Raw genomic sequence first — 21,234 nt, 5'->3', positions numbered from 1 at the left:
GGCGCTGCCCGCCCGCTGCGTGCGCGCACGGGCCGCGGGCACCGGCCCCGCAGGAAAGCGCTGGTTCGGATCATTGAAAGGCAAAACGTATACGCACGCACACAGAACTGTGAGGCTTCGTGCTCTAGGTTACAGAAGTGCCTAAGAGCAGCACCAAGAGTAAAAACAGCGTCTCGTAGCAGATGCTGCCCATCCACGAGGCGTTAGATCTGGCCACCGATCTTCACTATTGCCGTTGTTATTCTTGCAAATGCAAAAAGGCATGGCAGCACACAGGTCCAGCCAGTTCAAAGTGTTGCGAGCGCATAACTTCATACGTGCCAGCGATATTGTCCTAGCATGCTGGAATACCAAGGGATTCTTGCAATCCAGTGTTTCAGCAATGCTCTTACTGTTTACTGCGTGCACAATAGAGCATAAAATGAGCTTGCAGTGAACTTTGTCTCTGGGATCCTAAAGATTGGCTTCTGTGGTGGTAAGGGAGCTGTGGTATGCAGATGCATGGTTAACTCGTGAATGTGTATTTGTGGTTTTCTTACCACCTGTCGAAGTAATTTGTATTCTAAAACCATCAGTGATAACATAGTTTGAGAGTCTTGTTTCAAGGACTGATGTTAGTGCTTAGTGGACGAGAAAATATGTCACCACTGAGGTTATGAAGTTTCTCATGGGCTTTCCTTTGCTTTTCTTCCCTCCACCTCTTCTAGGGTTTAATGGCAGTCCTGGCCCATCTCATCAATCCAGTCTTGAGCAGATGAACCTCAAAGAAGAAATAGTAGTGAAGGTGGTGGAGCCAGAAGAAAACTCTGAGGACATGGTAGTGGTTCCACCTAGTCAAGAACAACTGCCTTTCCTGGGGACATCGGGCGGTTGTTCCTCTGGGAAAGTAAAAGCCAAAACAAAAGGCAGGTGCCAGGCAGACCAAAATCAAATGACTGAAGAGGACCTACTGCAGATTCAGCAGACCCAAATACAGGTGATCCAGTCTGGCTTTGACAGTGTCAACCACAATCTTCGGCTGCTGCAGCAAGGCATGCAAGATCTGAATAACAGCATCAGCATCATGGCACATACGCTTGTTGCTATTAAGAACGTCTATGTGAAAAACAACACTGGCCCAACCACACATGCCACTGCATCTACTCAGACCACAGCTGGGTACCTGAGCCCAGGATCCCCCCAGCTCTCCCCTGCTAAGGACAGAGCTAGAGCACAGGTGGCTGGAAGCAGCAGCAGAAGCAGCAGCTGCAGCTCCAGCTCCATGTCACAAGAACCAGGTCCTTCTGAGTTTCCTAGGCCCCCCCTGCGAACCATTAAGAAAGAACATCCAAATGGCTGCTACTACTTCTGCTTTGCAGATATGTAAAAACTTGAATAGATGTAAAATGACTGTGTTGTTGAGTGCTGATGTACGTTGTGCTCCGGCCTGTGACTTCAAAGGAGCGAAGTGGACTTGCCTCCCATGTTTTTCCCAGTGGGAAACATTTTACTATAGGTGGCATTAAACACTAATTACCAGCCTCCAGTTAACTCTGTTGCAGTTGGCTAATAAATTTCTTCTCTTTTCTTTATCCTCTTATTCTCTTTAAAAAAAGCCCATTTATTTTGAGTAAGACTTTTGTCTGTATCATCCTTTGTTTAATGTCACCTTGTGAAAAGGCATGAGAGTGGGGTAAAAAAGTAACATTATGGTTACTACCACCAGGAGCTAACTTAAAGAAGTTACTTGGTTCTTGGATTAAACAAGCCTCAGAAGCAGCTGGCTTTTTAAGTACTTCCGTTTTCTAATTGTTATGTTGGGGGTGTTTGCTTGGTTGTTGCTGTTGAGGTTTTAGAAGTCTGAGCTGTGCCAGGCATCACAGGAGGAGTTTGAGATACCTGCTTATTCTAGGAATGGTTTAGCACTGAGCATTCACTGGCATTCATTAGTGTCCTCAGAAGTCATACAGCATTGTTCCACTTGGCTGTTGTTCATTCCTGGCTTGTCAAATGCACCTTCTCTTCAGAGATATTGTGTTTTACTCCACTAGCAGGGTAGTCTTTTTTTAACCAGTCACATGGTTAAAACAGAGAAATACAGAAAAATGAGGAATGGATGAGTGATGCCTGTTTCTGACATAGAGGTGATATGTAGGCTGTGTCTTCATCTGATTTTGTAAGAAATGGAATCAATACCACAGTGTTTGAAATACAGAGAACAAAAAGCTTTGTATTGTTTTACATGAAATGGAAGTCAGATTTGCTGTTAAATTACAGGAGGCAGGGGCTCACTTCGTTCCAGACAAATGCTCCTGCATAGTTTAGAAAGCTTTGATTGTTATTTCCTTTCTCATAACTAAATAGCCAAGGAAGAAGAAAGACGAAGACGAGTTGGAGCAAAATGTAACTTGGTGTCAACTTTGAAACAAGCAAAAATCATTTTATCTTCATGCCAAAAAGAAAAATTGCCATTTCATATTTAGATAGGGAAAACTGTTGTCACTGGCACTATTTTGTGTTTCAGGCTTACATATTCTAGCCACTCTACTTTGCAAAATTCAGAAGTAGCAGAGCTGCAATGTTCTTGTATCTGGCATCTGTACCAGAGGTCAAACAAAAACACTCTCACCTGAAATTTTGTCCAATGACTTGAAAAATCATACAGGTGCTCTTCTTAAGCATTTATCACCAACATTTAAAAAGGTTCTTCAGATAAATTTGGCCTATAGCAATGACTAGCTGCTTGTAGTGTTACAGTCAGTTTGCACAAGCATTTCTGCTGCAGGAATTTAGCAAATACAAATAACATAGAGAATCACAATGAAACTGCCCCTCTCCTAGAAGCATAAGAATATGTAATCATAGCATAAGGTATGCCACTTTTGCAGTCAGCTTTGACTGAACACCACTGTATGAAAATGTTCTTCATGTCCACCATTTTGGTGTACTGCATTAACTCATCTGCACTTCAGAAACCAGCCACTGCTGCCTACTAAAATGTGAAAACAGGGTAATCAGTTAGCAAGTGTTTCCCTTCAGAATCCCAGATGGAGTAAAATATGAAAATATCTCACAAAAATAAAATGTATATGTGTACAGCACAATGTTCGTTGGGATTAATGCCTTGAAGAAGAGAAAGTTCTTTTTTCCAGGTTTACCTTAACAAAAGAAGATGGTATGGGTGACAGGTATTAAGAAATTGCTGAGTTGAAGAATGGCAAAGAATCCTTCTATGGATTTTTGTTTCTGTGTTGTTAAAAGCTTCCCAAATTAACTTGTTGGAAGCATTATTTCTCCTCCATCAGTACAGATGGGCTCTCTTGACCAGGGTTTTCTGTATTTTGTTTTCATGGACACAGAAGGTAATTCATGCTACCATGATATTCCAGGTAGATTTGGAAATGCTATCTACCTGGTCCTTCTGGGCAGCAGTTTCAGCTTGTCCAGGTTGCAACTGGCAGTTCTTACCTGTCTTTCTCTTGTTTCAATTCTTTTTGCAACTGTTAATTCTTGAATTTCACGTACTTCTTGGGAGAGGTGCCCGCTTTCTCATGTTCCAGTACTGATTTACGTGAGACCAGCTACAGTGCAAGTAGAGAAGTACAGCAAGATCCTGTGAGCAGAAGGGGCAGATTGGATCTCCTGTATGAATGAAGACAAGCCAGGCAATGCTAAAAGACACTGTGATGGTCAGACAACAACCAGACCTCAACATCAATGTACCACAGCATGTTTGTTCTGATCTTGCTTCTTTCCCTGTGTGTCATTTGTACTGCTAAAATATACTGGAGCCAGATCAAAGTCACTCTTCCACTTCTGACACATTCTAGATTTACATCTTTTAAATAGAGAAGGAAACTGAGCTACCTCTCATCACTACAGAGTGGGCAAAATTGTTATTCTCATCTTCAAATTAATACAGTTGGTTACTATTTCTTTACACACCCTTTCTGTGATCACATGCACCATCCAGAAGCCATGCCATTAAGTTTCTGGCTGCTCTTAACAGAAGGTGAAACAAATTTCTTGGACTGTTACTGAGTAAATGAATTCCCAGTTTGTTTCCTGTGAAGCTATCCAGGCTATTTGTATAAATGACAAGAGCTAATGACCTGGTCATGAAGCTTAATGAAAATACTGCCAGTTATTTGAACAAAGGCAGAGCTGGCTTTAAATTTCCTCGAATGCATGGCATAACAGTGGTAATACTGAGAAAGAGATCCAGGGAATTTTCTCAAATTCTTCTGGACTTCCCTAAAAAGCTTGTCCTGCTGTGCAAAGTGCAGACTATTTTCTGGTAGCATAGGACTAAGACATTCAGGCACAAACCACAAATACAAATTGAGATTATTTTACACTCTACTTATGCTTAGTGTTACTAGAAAGAGAAATAAAAGGGTCTTGGAGGAAACTAGAGCAAGCTTAACACTGCATTTCCCCCATAGCACTCAGGTTCAGTAACAACTTCCATTCGTTCATTTCTCTGCTATCTGCTGCTTAAGTTTATTGTACAGAGGGAGACAAGTCCCCTCAAGAGACTGCAAAAGCTTAGTGACTACATCCAGACAGCTGATTATCCCCAAAAGAGATCAATTATGGTGACCTCTGACTAAATAAAAAAATAGCATTCTGAAAGGAAAAATGCCATCAGCAGCTGGCTTTTCAGGACCACTCTATTGTAACTAAAATTGACCAAATCTGGCTGCGCCAATCATTTATTGTTTAGATGAACACAGACAGAAGGGATAAGAACAAATAGAAAGTCAGGTTTCTGAGGTGGCCTATTTGGATTTTTCTGTAGTTATTAATATACAGCACATGAACTTACTAAATCAGTTAAACTTCCATTGATCCAATCATTTCAATTTGCAATCTGAACATTTGATTCATGCTGTAGTAGTAACAACATATGCTTGTTTTTTACTTTTTTGAAACAGAGAAAAAAAATCACTGCTGAAGCACTTTATCCATTCAAATTACAGGGTTACAGTAGTAAAAAACACTGAAAAATATTTCAGCTAAAGCTTTATAAGTTAATGAATCATTATACAAACACAATCAAGAATTGAAGTTTTGCATGCTGAATGAATATTTTATTTAGAACCAGTTTATAAAAATAAAATACAAAATAATTTGAAAACAAAACTTAAACATTGTACAAAGCCTTGATATGGTACAAATGAGAAAATAAATAATTACAACTTTATGTACAAATGACCATTACAAGGGCATTAACTCTTTATGCTCTTGGGTGCCTGAGCAAACTTAAATGAAAAGAATGGCTTAGAGGATTTCCAAGGAGGGGAAGAGAATTGCAATTACTGAGTAAGAGAATTTGAAGGACTCAACATTTGTCTTCCTCAATGGTAAAAAACAATCTCAGAACTACTTTCCACTTAATTTAATCGCACTGCAGACTTTACTATCGAGTACTTGATTTCTTATGGAGTTTACAATATTGTATTTTTAATTAATACACAGATTTAATTCTTTGTGGTATTGCCCAGGGATTTTAGACTAGCAGCCATTGGTTGGCCACTTCAAAAAGTCAGTACTTGTCTGAAGGCATTGCTGGTGATTTCCTTAATTTACTAGTTTGGATGTTCATAGGAAAGCATTTGAAAATTGGCATCTGTTAACACAAGCACTGCAACTTCAGTCTGGGTTGATTCTATAGAAAAGAAAGTTAAAAGCTGGGGAAGAATTTCCAATCTTGCTTCCTAGCCAATGAAAGTAAAGAGGATGCAGAGAAGGCTGCTTGGCAACAAATCCAGATCTCCAGTCAGAAGAAAAATATGTGAAATTGTCAAAAAAATCCTACTTCACTTTGCATCAAACCTTTATGACCATGCCTGCCATGCAGCAGATACTGGTTTAAAAGGATTTGAAGCCAGGCAGACCAAATTAATTACATTGCATCTTTTGGAGCAAGTTGTTCTGCTGTTACCATCAGCCCTTTACATAAAAGGTCAAAGGTCAAGTGATCTCAAAACAAACATCAAATTAATTCCAGCTGAATTCCCACAGACACTTGTGGATGATGGGGGCCTCACATGAGTAGCCCACTTGGGATACTGTTTTAAAAGAAACCACACTGTACTCTTGGCCAAAGTGGCTCTCAACAGTAATTCTGACAGAAAAGGAGAGATCCAGAGGCATGTCATGTCATGTAATAATAACAACAACAATAAGAAAATTAGTATTTTCCAAATTAAAATACAGCAACAGCAAATTTGATATTCATAGAGTGAGTTTATATTTTCAGTTCCTAATCAGGGGAAAGAGCCTCAACAAAACAGGACCCTATACTGATTTTAATGAAGTTGCACCTGCACAAGAACAGCAAGAACTCCCACAGGTCCAAGCTCTTCAAGTAGAAGAGAAACAGGAGCATAGCATTTGGGTTTGTCATTATCATTGTTGATAGAGAATGTGTTATCATCAATGGAGAGTAAAATCAGCCCAACCTGTTCAAACTTGGATGGCAAGAGTCATTGCAAAGTCAATACATCAATCTTTGAAACAATGGACTCCTGTACATTTTTCCTTAAAAAACCCAACCAAACAAAAACCCCTCCTTAAAGATATATATTTAAAAGCCTGATTATTTAAACCATATGAAAATGAGTGAGAAAAGCTTTTTGGCATTTGACAATATCATAAGATAATTCCTGATAATTATTATATAATCCAAGCTGATTTTATAACATTTCTCTTTCACAAATATTATGTATAGGGAAAAGGAACACTGGCTTCAAGCAGACAGGTGAGGTATTCTTATGTGATGTGCATGTTTATGCAATTTGATTAGCTAAAAAATGTATGACCTATGCCTGTGTATTGCATACAGTCAAAACACTGAACCTCACTTCCTTTTACCAGCATTTCTGGTAACCAAAAATGGTACTAATTATAACCAAAGACATTTGAGCCAAAAGAAAAACAGCAAACAAACCCAATCAGTTCACTGCCTACTTGATTAGCTAAAAGAAGTTGAATGAAAATATTATGTCCTGTTCTATAAATTTCAGAAAGAGGAATCATAGAACCATCAAGGTTGGAAAACACTGCCAAGATCCAAGTTCAACTGCTAACCTAGCACTGCCATGTTCACCATCCAACGAGCAGCCAGAGCTTTCACCAGCTGAAGAGAAGACTCATGGATAAAAGTCAAGGCCTTTATCCAGCCAAGAGTTCTCTGACCATTCCTAAAAGTGAAAAGCATACAGAGAATGCACCACAGGAATCTTGGTGTTAACCTAAGCAGACCCTGACTCACTGAGAATGACAAGACAGATATGGCTCTTGTCCCCTCACAGCATCAGTCCTGCATGGAAAAAAATCATGTATTATAGGCCTGTCATGAGAAAGAGTTTGACTTTGAGCTCTCTTTTATTCTCCTATTCCTTTCCAGAAGACTACTCTCTCATTTAAGATATATATAAAAATTGGAGGCACATATAATTCATTTTCCATTAGACCCTTTTTAGAAATTGGAATAATTACATTCTTCTTACCAGAATTGTGCCTCTAAGTGTTCCATAAAAATGTTCAATTCATTACAGAAAAAATCTGTTTACAGGAAGAAGACTATACTGTAAATCTGGCTTTATCTACATTCTCATCAAAGAGAAAAAGAAAAAAAAATTAGAAGCATTACAGTCAAGCACTGCGTAAGTATTACTGCAATAAGAAGGACTTACAGGAGTTTTGCCCAAGTAGGACTATAGGATGAGGCCTTGTAATATGAAAAAGACACAAAATCAGAATTAGGGCATAGGGACATTGCAGTAGATGAAAAGGAGACCAGAGTAAATCAAAGCAAACAGGCCTTGGCTCACTCCAGCAAATGAATTCCAGTGAACAGGATGGAATAGCTGAGACTCTTCCTATCTATATGTATATACACACATATGTATGTATGTATATATATATTTCTATATAATATACAGTATCTATATAAGTGTATATGAAGATACACTTAAGTACAAATGTGTATTTATATATATATATAAAATCAAAATTGTGTGTTTTCCCAGCAATAGTTATTACCATAATACTACGAACTGTAGATGATAGAGCTCCAGCAAGTCTTTTTCAGATGAAAAATATTTCAAGCTATTTTTAAATATATAGGACCAAATCCTTTCTTATACATCAAGACTGTTTAGTGAGGTATGCAAGAAAGCTTGATCTCAAACATGCAGACTTCAAGGTAAGAATATGTCCAGATTTCCCAAGACAGGATGTGGCTGGTGGTTGTAATGAATGCCTTGTGTCACTCTGCAGGGCTTTGCCTCCTGTATAATTACATATAACTAGCACTTAAGACCTCATCTTGCTCCTGCCTTTGAGCAGTGACATTTTCTACGCTTATTGATCCTGCTCAAGCAGTAGATAGGTGCTTAGCATCATACAACTTGCCAACATTGCTCTACCGTATCACACTTTTTATTATTCTAGCAGGGTTTTACCTAAGTAGTAATTGGCATTTGTAATTAATAAAGAGGTTAATTCATTTTGATTTTTGAGATTGTAACTTAGATTGATTTTACCATGCAATATTGTAGCACAAAAGTCTGTGTGAAATGTTTGGTGATTTCAAGTTCTATTTTAGTTTAAAGGCTTCATGCCTCAGTTTCTCTAAAAAATGCTCCAAAGTGCTGGCCACAACACAGAATACACCATAAAGAGGAAATGAGTATGCAGCATCTGCACCTGCTACATGTCATGGCTCCATTGCACTGCTCACCAAAGAAAGGGAGAAGACAAAGCAACAGCTCCTTGAATTTTATATTTCCCAGCTAATATTCCTATATAAACTGCTGTGTGCTATGCAGAGTAATGGCAGCCATTTTGTACAATGGAGAAAAATCTTCCCCGTCCCTGAAAATGTGTTGCAGATAACCTGCCATAAACTATTCACACACACTCTGCACAAGGGTGACACACATGTACATTGGTGGTTTTCTGCAGAGCCATATCCACATTCAAATACTGAGGCTTACAGAGTCCTTAATGATTATATAGGCCCTCTAGAAATATTAAGCTAATATTTATGTATGAGTTGATCAATTGACCATTACTTAATAACATTAACTGATTGCTATGTTAGACTACAGTAAGCATTTCTGTAAACTTTTGGGAGAAGGGTATCAAGCAACAAAAAACTCAAGAAGAGCAAGTAGTTCAAGCTAAGTTATTCACAATTGCTCCTCCATTCACATCTTCATTATTTTCTCCTTAGATCCTGTTAAATCTACAGCAAAAAAGCAACTGGGGGTATACAGTTCTTCTACCTTTTCCTGACCAAAAGAAGCCTGTGTCACCAATAATGACTGATTTCTCTTTTTCTTTTTGGCATAGTTTACTATTTTTACATTGGCAAGTAGTTCAAGTACGAGTGAATTTCTACAGCATTGGTTTATTTTACATAGTAATGTCTAACAATGGACAAGCCTGTACTTTGAAGACAACATAACAGAGGTGTTATGTGCTTTCTCACCTGTAAAGCAGTTACCATTTCTGGATCCTGTTACACTACAGAGAAAATATAAACACCTCAACTTCAGCATTTTCAGGTAAGGATGCATAAAGTTAGTACTTACGAAAACTGACAATGTAATGTAAGAATAAACTTACATGATGATAATAAATGCTTTTCAGAAATAAGGAAAAATAATCATGGGCTGCCACGCCACCTTAACAAATAATTCCAGCAAGTGCCCAGGACAAAAACATCACAATGTGACCAAATTCTTTTTTATGGTATACCATAAGGAAACATGTAGAAAACAGGAAGGAAAAGATGGAATTTGTTGTTGTCACATTCAACCATTAGGTATTCATAGGCTGTCACTGTTCCTATATGACAAGTATTCACAATTTAGAACTCACATAATGAAATAAAAATTAGCAATACCTATTTGTAATAAAAAATAAAAATATCTCTTGAGTCTTTGTTCTTGTTCCATATGCAAATGTGCACATGAAATTAGAAATAAAAAAAAACAAGCTGCAACACAAAACATTGGCTGGTTGAGAAATCAGCAGTCCTTCAATTTTGTACCAAGGTATAAAGGCTATTAGAATTTGTGCATTCCAGATATTTTTGGCAGGGGTGCAGGGGAGAATAGAAGAGGTAAGTATACAGGAGCTAACAGAAAGGGAACTGTACTATTTGTGGTCCATAAATTACAAATGAAAAATGAGAAAGAATGAGTTTATATAAGCATATACATATATGTATATATAAATATTTATATTATATAATTTACCATGAGGACATGCAATTATGGGTATAGCACCTATTATACATTATAATACAAAGGAATTGGACTTTGCAATGGTTTCTTCAGAAAAAGCAGGTATACCCTACCTATTGCATTCATCTGTAGTGCTTGAAACCTGAATGAAATTAAGGTTCCATACTGTGCTACATTACATATGGGAAATAATATACATAATAAGAAAAGGAAAAAATCAACATAGTCTGACAAAGCAAGTGAAATTCAGTGCAGCTCTAGGGCAGCTTTAATGCAGCATTAGAATGTGTTAGCTCAGAGACAAAATATTCCCTTTTAAATCCAAAAGTATTCTTTTGGCAGAGGTTAAATAAAAAAACACAGATGCTGGCTGGAGAGGCATATGACTACAGCAAGCAGATCAGTAATTGACAAGTCTCCTATGCATCCAGAGTCCCCACAACAGGAATCATTAGGGAGGAGAGCTGGCTGCATCTTTCTCAGGCTTGTGTTCTTGTCTGTCCCTATTCTGACCCACTATGCTTTTCTGAACACAGCAAAAGGTGCTGTACCTTTCATTCCCTACAGGGTTCCTGCAGAGCACAAGATGTTACTGAGTAAGTACCTAATAAAACTGGAGGAATTAAACACCTTTGGACTTTACTGAGAGTCAACAAAGCTTCTCTATCAAAAACACATTTGGGAAACTGAATTACAAGAATCCAATACAAAAATAGCTCAGATTTCTTTCCATATATTTTGCTTTGATGATTAATATTCTTACCCAGATTTTGTAAGGGTGTTAAGTGTATTTCTGTCACCCCTAACTTATCACGTTCATAAAGTAGACAATTTCCTCATCTCTGTTTCATCTTTCATAATTTTAGAAAACAAATGACCAAAAAACCAAAACTTGATTGGTAATCATCTCTGCATTGCAAGATCTGTGGTTTAAGCGATCCATAAATAATGGAAAAACAGAAGTCAGCAATAACAAAGGTTCTTTTTTCATTTGAATTAAGGGGGTAAAGAAAGGTTCTTATTTTCTAACTTACATTGCATTTTACTGTAAATCTACAACATCCAGTGAAGGGCATACATCTAGTCCTTTCTCTTATTTCCTAGGAGGGAATGCTTTTCCAAATCCTATCAAATGTGGTTTGAAAAACCCCACTATGACTCCCAAAAGCTATATGATATAGAACTGAGAATCAGCTTCCTGGATCCTAATTACTGCTAAGGAAATCTCTAAATAATATTGGTACAAAAACATCTTGTCAAATATTGATTTTTTAAATTTCATCAGTGTCAAGAAGAGGTAAGGTATATGTTACTTAGGTAAGAAATCTGTGCCATAATAGGGGACAAAATAAGCACTCAGTGACTCAGAGGTGAGTGCAGCTCAAAATGGAAGAAATTTATAAGGCAGAAATATCATCTTCTAAAGTGTGTGCTTTTTTAAAACTGCAAAGAAATGCTTGAGCAGTACTTATCTCCCAAGTAGTGACATCATTTTGGGAATGACTGTTTCAGGCTTTCTTACATACTCCTTGAGTACGCAAGGCCTTAAATAATTAGGCCAAATTTTCTAACTAGGGAAACTAAACAGATCAAGATTAATACCATTTTAAAACACTCACTTTCAAGATACTTTTTCACTCTAAATACATTGCACCTCTTTGACTACCCAGCCATTCTTACCCTGGCCTCTACTTCCCATTTTGTGGATCTGCTTGCTGCCTGCTCTAAGGCAAAGCCTGGCCACTTATTTACAAAGAATGCTTTCTCATGAATAGTTTCCAATGGCTACTTTCTTTAAAATGTGCAGATTCAACATCTTTTTTTAATATACTTTTTTTTTTGATTATTTTTTTAAATACACAGTACACAGACACAACATGCATCAGATTTAGGAGGAGATTTTATACCTGTCAAGACCCAGTTCCTATCTGCTAAGCTTAGTAGTTGATTTGCTCTTTCCTGTGGAAGTCTTAGTGTTTGGGGAATGGTGGAAAGAACTGCCAGATCCTTTCAGACCATTCTTGCTCGTTTTGTTGCAGCAGTGCTCTTGTTGGCAGGACCTCCTAGAAGATGAAGAGCCTGAATGGCTAGGAGGTGATTTACTCCTCCCAAAATGTGGGGATGAACTCCTCTGATCATGATGGGATCTCCCAGCCCGGGACGGAGAAGAACTGGCAGTACGGGGTAAAGAAGAGCTTCTAGGGGAGGCACTGGGACTGCGGCGGGGGATGACAGGGCTCTTGGGTGGTGTTTTTGGACTATGAGGAGATCCTGGACTCTTACACTGGGTAGAACTCCTTGGTCTTTGAGATCCATTCTGCAGGATTTGAGCCAGACGAGAGATAAGATCCGAGTCCGAGCTGCTACTGCCTAGGACTCTGTATCTGCGCAACCTTAAGAAGAAACGAAGAAAGATTATTTCTATTTCCATCTATTCAGTAAAATTCAAATAGAAACTCTGTATCACTAGAAACTAAGGAGGAGCTTGCATTGCTGAACAGATATGTGGAGCTCAACTTTCCTGTGGTAGAGGTGTTTGGATCTAGGCTTTGGCTTCTGTGTTGTTCAGCTCAACACAGTATTTATATTTATATAAACTCACTCCCATAAACAGCCTCAGTGTTTACAGGACAACAGGATTTTCCTGGTGGTGTTGGAAGGAGCACACTGAAGAGCAGTGCTTATTGCCATTTCAGAGGGGTACATCCATTCCTGCACACCATCAGTGCACTCCCATACACAATTTTAAGGGATGACAAGGCTCACTGCAGCTTCCTTAAAAGGATTTTGCACTACTGTATCAAAATTATCCTTATCTTGGGAATGTAGACAGAAAAAACTAGATTGTGATTGTCTGCATATAGACGTGGCAAACAGGAGGTCTTCTAAAATTCACTCTGCCCTACTTTAATTAGTTGATTTACTTAGACATGATCTGAGCATAGCTAATTGACTTAATGGTGATGGCTGGAATCCCCAAATATCTACAATGTCTACATTAAGAACAGATTAATTTCCAAGGGAGCTGAATACAACAGCTCCTAAAAATTTCTATGGGTTTGTAAATAACCAGCAGTTCTGGAAAAGTAACCCCACTTTAACAAAATGTGTAAAAATTTAGTTATAGATTGTCAGGTTTCAAAATATTGAATACACATCTGTTGATGTATTAGTTTTAACAGTGAACCAGGCTCATTTTGTGTATCAGCTTCTCCTCATTCATTCTCCAACAGTGTAAGGTTTCTCAGAGAATTGAAGCCCAGCATTTTTTTTTAATTAGTTAGAGGGTGGAACTTCTACAGCATTACATCCTGCACAGTAACTGCAGTCTAGCTCCTGAAAATCTATTTCAACCTGAAAATCTATTTCTATTTTCTCTGCATTACCTAGCTTCTACCCCAGGTCTAGTAGGTGGTTTTCCTGGTGGTGGCCGAGGAAAGAACTGAGCTGAACTTGAACTGGTAACTTGATCAGTGGTTGCCCAAGACACTGGTCTTGGAATCTTGCTTTTTCTGGACTGAGGGCTGCTTGGAGATAAAGAGCTATCTTCATTCTGCTTGCTGAAATGAGAGTCCAGTGTCAATTTAGAAAACGAAGCTAAGACATCTTCTTCAGAAAACGGTACTGGAGCGGCAGCCATTTTTTCCTCCAGTGACTTATCAGAGGCACTTGAGAGGTCACCAAGGAAAGATTTGAGCTGTCTCTTTTCCATAAGTAATTTGACCAAGTCTGTCTGATGGGCTTTTTTTAGAAGAAGCTTTTCCTTTGCAGAAACAGAAGAGGAATCTGACATTGAGTCTATCTCTTGTGCTAAAACTGGGATTCGACTCTGCCTGAATACAAAAGAAGATTTAACGGAGTCTTTCTTAGATCGATAAGAATTCTCATTTTCTGAAATGCAATGGAATAACTCTCCATTTCTGGGAGCATTTTTCTCTCTTTTATTCTCCTGCTGCAAAATAGTAGTAAGAGCCACTTGGTGGCATTTCAGGTCTTGGCTATGGACTTCCTCCTTATCAGAATGAAAACCATTTTCCTGAATGGTTGCTATTTTGCTTCCCTGTCTATTAACATGTGCGTTATTAAGTCTTGAGGGAGACAATTCTGATGTTTTAGGTGCTATTGACTTCAGAACCTCATCTTGATTTGGGACCAAACAGACAGGCCTTGACTTTGATTCCTGAGCTGCTTCAGTATTTGTTAGAGGTTCTTCCTCTGCAGATTTTGAGTTTCCTGGCAAAGAAGAATTCTGTTCTTTGCTTAGCATTTCAATGGCATCCTCAGAAACCAGTGGGAGCCCTTCTTCCTCAGCCTCCTCCACAGGAATATTTCCAAGCTCTTTCTCTTCCTGTATCCCATTGTGTTCAGGTAGGTCCTTTTGGTCAAAATCCAGGACAGATTCTTTGACAAGTCCTCCCCTCTCAAGCACCTCTTGGCTAATATTAAGTACCAAATCTGGTCTGTTGGCACTAGCTGGAAGTGCATCCTCTGTCCCAACCAAACCTGGCAAACTTTCCTTTGGAGAGGAAAGTTCCACGGTGTGTTCCACAGACTGACCATCCTGCTCTCTTCTCTCCAGCTGGTGGCCATAGTGAAAGCTCTCTGAAGCAGACTGTGTGGATGCCACTGAAGGTCTGGGTATTGTTATCTGCATTGGAAAATTAAAGAAAAAGGTGAGAAACTCAGGAATGTTATACAAGTAACATCCTTTAAATAGTAGCTTTGGTTCCACACCTTCAACATACATTATATAATGATTCCTATGAATCACAATGTTAAAATAATACCTAACTTCATAGCATACATGTAGATAATCAGGAAAAAAAAAGTCTATCCTCTCAAGACAGAAATATGTATCAGATTAAAAAAACCACCATGTCAGTGAAAAATGTTGCTGTTAGCAAGTATAACCCCCCGGGAATGAGATCCTAACGGGCAGTTTTTGGTTTGGTTTTTTTTAAATTTTAGTTTGAAAACTCCTAGAATAAGTTGTATATAAATGTAACATTTTTAACAAGTACACAACAATATTTTTAGACAAAGAACACAGTGACATTTAGATTCAGAAATTCCATGCTCTTAATATATTTTTGTCTGGAAAAAGAACTTTCTTGTGTACCCTGTATTAGTTATTGCTTTTCCTACTGAAGCTTATGCCCCATTTTAACTAAGTAATCTGGTTTGGATATCTCCTTACCTACGGTGATTAAGACATTCAAAAAGTAAATACTTACATATCTAAATACCCTAACAGGTCTAATCCAATAGATACACGTAAAGCACTCCTAAAACCTGTATATATCAATAAGTCAGATACTCCTTGAAAAATAGTTGGTTATGATGAGTGGTGTCTTTGGCTCACAGCATAATTGTTAGAGTATGTGTCCAGGAAATGGGAAACCTGCATTCATATCTCTCCCTACTTGATGGGCATAGACTCACTTCCTCTAGTTTCCATCAAAAAGGGAAAAAACCCAAATAAAGTTGTTTCTCACCTTCCCCATTGAAGACAGACAACTATACAGACAAAAAATGCAAGAATCATGAGGTGAGAGGGTGAGAGAACACATACACAAGAGAGAGCACACACACAAGTTTTGTCTCTGGAGACAGGGGAGGAATGCACTCTCACATGAAGAGGAGTCCAGCCTTCTGGCTTATAGATATTGGTTGGAGTAAGTTGGTCTAAACAGCAAAAAAGAAAATTTAAAAATCAAGGGGATACTATTACATCCTTTTCTACATGAACAGAGAGTTCAGCTCTGCGTTTCTTTCTATTCTATAGCTTCAGGAATCTGACACAATCTGTACTCAACAGAAAGTGGAAACTGGAGTCTGAGTTTGGCTAAAAACACTTCCTTGATTCAGTACTGGTAGAAGAGACAAGTGGAGTGTTGCTAGCATTCTGCTATGTTATAATACAGATTTTACTTGATTTTGTTAGAGAAATTATACACAATGCTGAGCTTACTAGGCTTGTGCAAGAAGTCTAGTAAGCCTAGTACATTGGTACTACTGGCAGTAGAAACCAAACCAAACAACAAAAAAAATCACATAGAAACCTGCAGTAAGAGTCTACTTTTTGTCTCCTTTATAATTTGTTTTCAAGTTTGGGCCAACACAGTCCTCCATGTTTGCTGAATTAAAATGGTACATTAAGCAAAAATCTGAGGTTACTTAGTTTGGGAAAAACAGTCCTCCTCATCTCCTCTTACACTCAAGTCCAGGTTCTTTCATCTGAAAGAAACACTATTTCCCTTTTGAGTTAGTGAAATGTTTCTTAGTGCAAAAGACTTCTTCTGAGAGATTCCAAGAACATCAGTTCAGCTACAGAAAGAACAGAGGAAATATAATTGTCTTTAAAAGCACCTTTCCATGATTAGATCATTTAGTGCCTAAATCTTGAATATTAAAAAACAGTTTAGAGAGAACTCTGCACAGAAAAAAGAAAAAACTGAAGGGAAAGAAAATAAAAACAAAAAGGTTTTGAAACAGCGGAGCTGTCCCATAGGTTTTCATACAGACATAGGAATTTGCCCAAAGACAACACTGCTCAAGGTAGCCTACATTGAAGGACTTGCTTTCATACAATGTATTTTGGCCTGTCAGACAAAAATCATCAGCTTACTTAAAAATTCTGATCTACAATCTGGGTAAAAGTGCATTCAGGAAATTTTAATGCAATATTATCCTTGGAAGAGGAGGTTCAAATTTTGGAGAGCTCACTTGGGCATTTGATGTCCATTGAGCTCTGTCTTGTTTCAATAGCTTGTTTCAGTACCTTGTTCTCCAGGGCTGCAGATGCATCTCAAAAATAAGGATGTGTAAATATTTCCTTTTTCAAACTTTTCACTGGATGAGCTAATCTAGTTGCCCATCCAAATAACTCAGGATTAAAACACCAGAGTTATCTTCCACATATCTGAAGGATGACTTCCCTCAGAATAGAATGATCGGGTGTCCTCTCAACTTACAGATGTGAGACAACCTTAGGCATTTGCTTTCAGAAGGGTATTTATCTATTTGATATATTTCCAGAAGAACTGCAACTGCATTTAAATCCTCCTTTGCTCAAATACATTTACATTAAAACTCTCTTTTCCTTGTGACACCTCTTTCATATGTCAATTCTTTGCTAGAAGAAAGCAGCTCTGATATGAAGTTAATTTACATTTTTCAATAGACTTCATATCCTTTGACACATCTGGAGAGAGAATTTTCTAGTCTTTCCAGCACATCTTGGCCATAGAGATTTAACCCTTACATTCAAGAAAGAGAAGACTAGGCTTGTTGAACCACCTACAATCAAATAGGCAGGAGCTATTTGTGAAAATGAAACATTGAACAAATGGAGAAAAGAAAAGGATACTGGATGACTAAGTATCAATTAAAGATCTGGTACTACTGAATAATTCAAACTTTCAGAAAAGGCTTTTTGGACACATATATCACTTTCTTGATTTTTATTCACTAACAAACAAAAATTTGTTTTCTCACATGGTCAATAAATCTCTTATTGGTCTTCTCAAAGTACAAGAACTAGATGATATCCCTGTTGGACTTGACACTTCACCCATATGTTCAAGAAATTTCAATGGGTAGTCATAAATAATCCTCATATTTTTATTTCTTGTGCCAGTAAATACACTCTTATCCTATGAGATTTTTATGGTTAATTATGCCAATTATGTAAAACACTGAACCTGAGGAACAAAGATTACAATTTATCTAAGTAAAATATGGGGAATACAACTTAAAATCCTACCTTTGAGCTCAACGTGGTAACTAGTTTATAACACTGATTTTGCAATTCCCATACTTCAACAGCAGTTATGTGACACAACAGATCACTAAAAATGGCTGAGACAATATATGAAACAATGAATTCAAGGTTCTCCTTTCACTCCAAAATATTTCAATGAAATTACTGCCACCATAGTCTTGAATCTTTTGGCGTTCCCTAAATATTTTCTTAATCCCTTTCTGTTTCCTCAAATTCACACTTGAACCAAGATGAGAAATTATCCTGCATTTCTTCAGGAAATTCTACAAGAGTGAGTGGGATGTCAAGAAGGAAAAAGAACAAAATAACAACATAAATATCTCTCAGACATCCTCTATGGCATCTGATAAACGTTCCTCCTTTTAAACCTTTGACAGGGTGCAATGGTAAGCGATATGCTTGCATGAATGCCTCTGTGTACATATACAGCTAATTGTAGAGGAATATAATACTGAGTTAAGCTCTGCAAAATTGCTAACTGAAAGACATAATGCTGTGAATATGGATTATTTTATAATATCAGCAATAGCTTCTCTTCATTCCACTCATGATGTCTGATACTTCTGCATGTGAAGGGCTGTCAGGACTTTGGGCCTCTCAGAGACATGGTGTGCAGATCTGTCTCCTGCTAATCCTTTCATTATTTGGAATTTTTCATATTAATACATCATCATTATATTACTGGACATTCTGAAGACACTTCACCTAATCAGTTTACTCTTCAGAACATCTTTGCTACCTTTGTAAACCTTGAAGCTTTTTTATCCAGGAGAATAAACCCCCCACATCTTTTCTCTTCTCCCTGCTTCTTTTTCACCTATGGTTAGCTCTACAGCCACTAGGAACAAAACCAATATTAGTACAAGTCTGCAAGTGCAACTCTGATTTGTAAGACCAAAAACTCTCCCTAAATCTTTCCAGTTCACCAGCTTCCTCTTACTTCATGAGCTTTTCTTTACTTACATCACTTACTTTCTACTTCCTTGCAGAATATTATGCCTCTGCAAAGAAATTTGAATTGCAGATTGTCTGAAAGAGCCAAGGGTATATAATGCACTGTCCTATAATTTACTGCCAGTGACATTCTCACACAAGTAAACCACTGCTACACCTCACATCTTGGGAGATAGCTCACAACTTCCTGTTCAGAACAGACCCACCTCCCAAAATCCTCCCTACCTACTACTATCACTCCTACTGACTTTCTAGAGTGTAATCCTTTGTATCCCTTACATTCCATTCCCAGATTAAGCTCACAGCAGGGAAGTTAAAGATAATTAATTATATGTTTACTAAAGTATATTGGTTGTTTCTACAAATAGACTAATACGGGGATAAACAGGAGAAACATATGGCTGTAATTCATTGTGTTATGGAACACAAGACTAAATTTTGATACCGAATCCTTATCAATAGCCCCATATATATAGTACTGCAAGCATTGAAGGCATTTGTAGGAACTGCTGGGCCTCAGGACACCATTTTTTAATAAAAACTCACATGTGGCAGGCCCTAATCCTAGACTAAAGAGAAGTAACATATTAAGAGGCATATGTTGCTCTCCACAGCTCTTCAGATATATTATTTCTTCTATAATGTTAATTTTGGCATTGATTTACATGGAGGTTGTGAGAAATGGGAAGAGGGTGGAATAAAATGCAGAGCTATAAATGGACAACTGTGTTTCCAAATTGTCTAATGTGATAGGTAGCTTTTGAGGATAAAGAACATAGAGATCCGTGTGTACAATCTTTCTCAAAGGCTTATTAGCCATGGCTTAACTTTTGAATTCTTTAAACAGCTTCACTTTTCAGTTATTCCTACACCACTTACCAGACAAAATCAGATTTTTTAAAATTTTGGTTTTTGTTCTAACATAAAGCTATATCCTACACAGGGCAAATACTGATTGTTCTAAAAATAGTAATTTGATTCCCTTTAGAGAATGACTGTGACTGTTAAAGAGTGACTAATTAATTTGGTAACATGACTAAAACAGGTACTCATTCAATCTGAAACTACTTCTATATAATGCATAAACCAATTGAAGAACATTCTTGAAATTTACTGCTGAAATTGAAAGCAGAAGCACTTATAGACTATTATTTCATAACACTCACAAAATACTCCTGTGATAATGCTATTAAAATGGTCAGTATTGTAGTATTTTTCTTGAGTTCCAAAGAAATGGTTCTTTTTAAAGAAAGCATTGATTTGCCTCAATGCACAGTTCAGAGGTGTGAATTTTTTTCCCTGTAATTACAGTTGCACTAGAATCATATCTGATTTTAATAATAGAATACAATTATTTTAAGAAATAAATACATCTAAATTAAAGATTATCTTCTGGATGATACTGTAGACAGTATGTAGACTTATCTACAGGTGCAACATTAATTATATTAATTAGATCTATTATAACTTAATTACAGGAGAAACAATCATTAGTCATTATGTCCTGAGCTGTAACCACCTATTTATTTCAAGATGATTATAGTATGAAGTGTCATCATGGAAACAATTGTTGACCCCAGAGTTAATCAGCTCTCCATGGGAAATCCAACAGACCACTTAGCTTTCCTGAAACATCTTTACTTATTTTATGCTAATGAAATTATGATGTTAGAAAAAGGTAATAAATCACACGTGTTTTGGATAGGATTCTTATTTTAAAAGAATAATTAAAAAAAAAAGATAACTTCAAAGACAGACAAGAATAACTGCAACTTGTGATTACAAATTCTTGGAATCATAAAAGCATTGCTGATGCCAGAAACACAAACATGTAAAACAATTATAACTTTTTGTATGTTTGGGGTTTTTTGACTCAGTGTATGCAGATGCTATTACCACTGCTCAGTCCAGACCTTCATCACTTTTCTACTGCTTCTAGTAGAGAAACCTGCAGAAGCAGAATGGCCAAAATGGTTCTATCACTACAAATGGAAATCTTCTCTACTGCAACACAGTATTCGGGAAAAATTAAGTCATTTATCCTGACTGCTTGTCCTCAAATCTTAATGACTTAATTTACAATGTGGAAAGTTTCCGTTGGAAGAATTTAACATGCTGTACTATTTAATTCTTCTTTACACCAAAGGCAGATGAGAAAAAAATATGCCTGAAGAATTTCCTTCAAACAGTAGACTGCTCTGAAAAGGCAGCATTTAGATTTCTATGTATCAACCAATTTCCTCTGACACTTGG

General features: G+C 37.4%; 1 protein-coding gene across 3 annotated transcripts in view; it reads right to left on the bottom strand.

Moving 5' to 3' along the window:
• Window positions 1-5,050: 5,050 nt before the first annotated feature.
• The window catches only part of TTBK2 (tau tubulin kinase 2), an 80,329-nt gene continuing 64,145 nt past the window's right edge, over window positions 5,051-21,234 (bottom strand). For all 3 annotated transcript variants that reach the window (XM_005419395.2, XM_031055700.1, XM_031055701.1), the window contains 2 exons: window positions 13,631-14,892; window positions 5,051-12,637 (listed from right to left, as the gene is read on the bottom strand). In XM_005419395.2, coding sequence (XP_005419452.1) covers window positions 12,169-12,637; window positions 13,631-14,892 — 1,731 coding nt within the window. In that variant the 3' untranslated portion in view covers window positions 5,051-12,168. The remainder of the gene's footprint in view (window positions 12,638-13,630; window positions 14,893-21,234) is intronic.

Source organism: Geospiza fortis, unplaced genomic scaffold (assembly GCF_000277835.1).
Source record: "Geospiza fortis unplaced genomic scaffold, GeoFor_1.0 scaffold66, whole genome shotgun sequence".
Taxonomy (NCBI): Eukaryota; Metazoa; Chordata; class Aves; order Passeriformes; family Thraupidae; genus Geospiza; species Geospiza fortis.
Note: the sequence above shows the minus strand (reverse complement) of the source record. Positions and strands in the feature narration are given on the sequence as shown.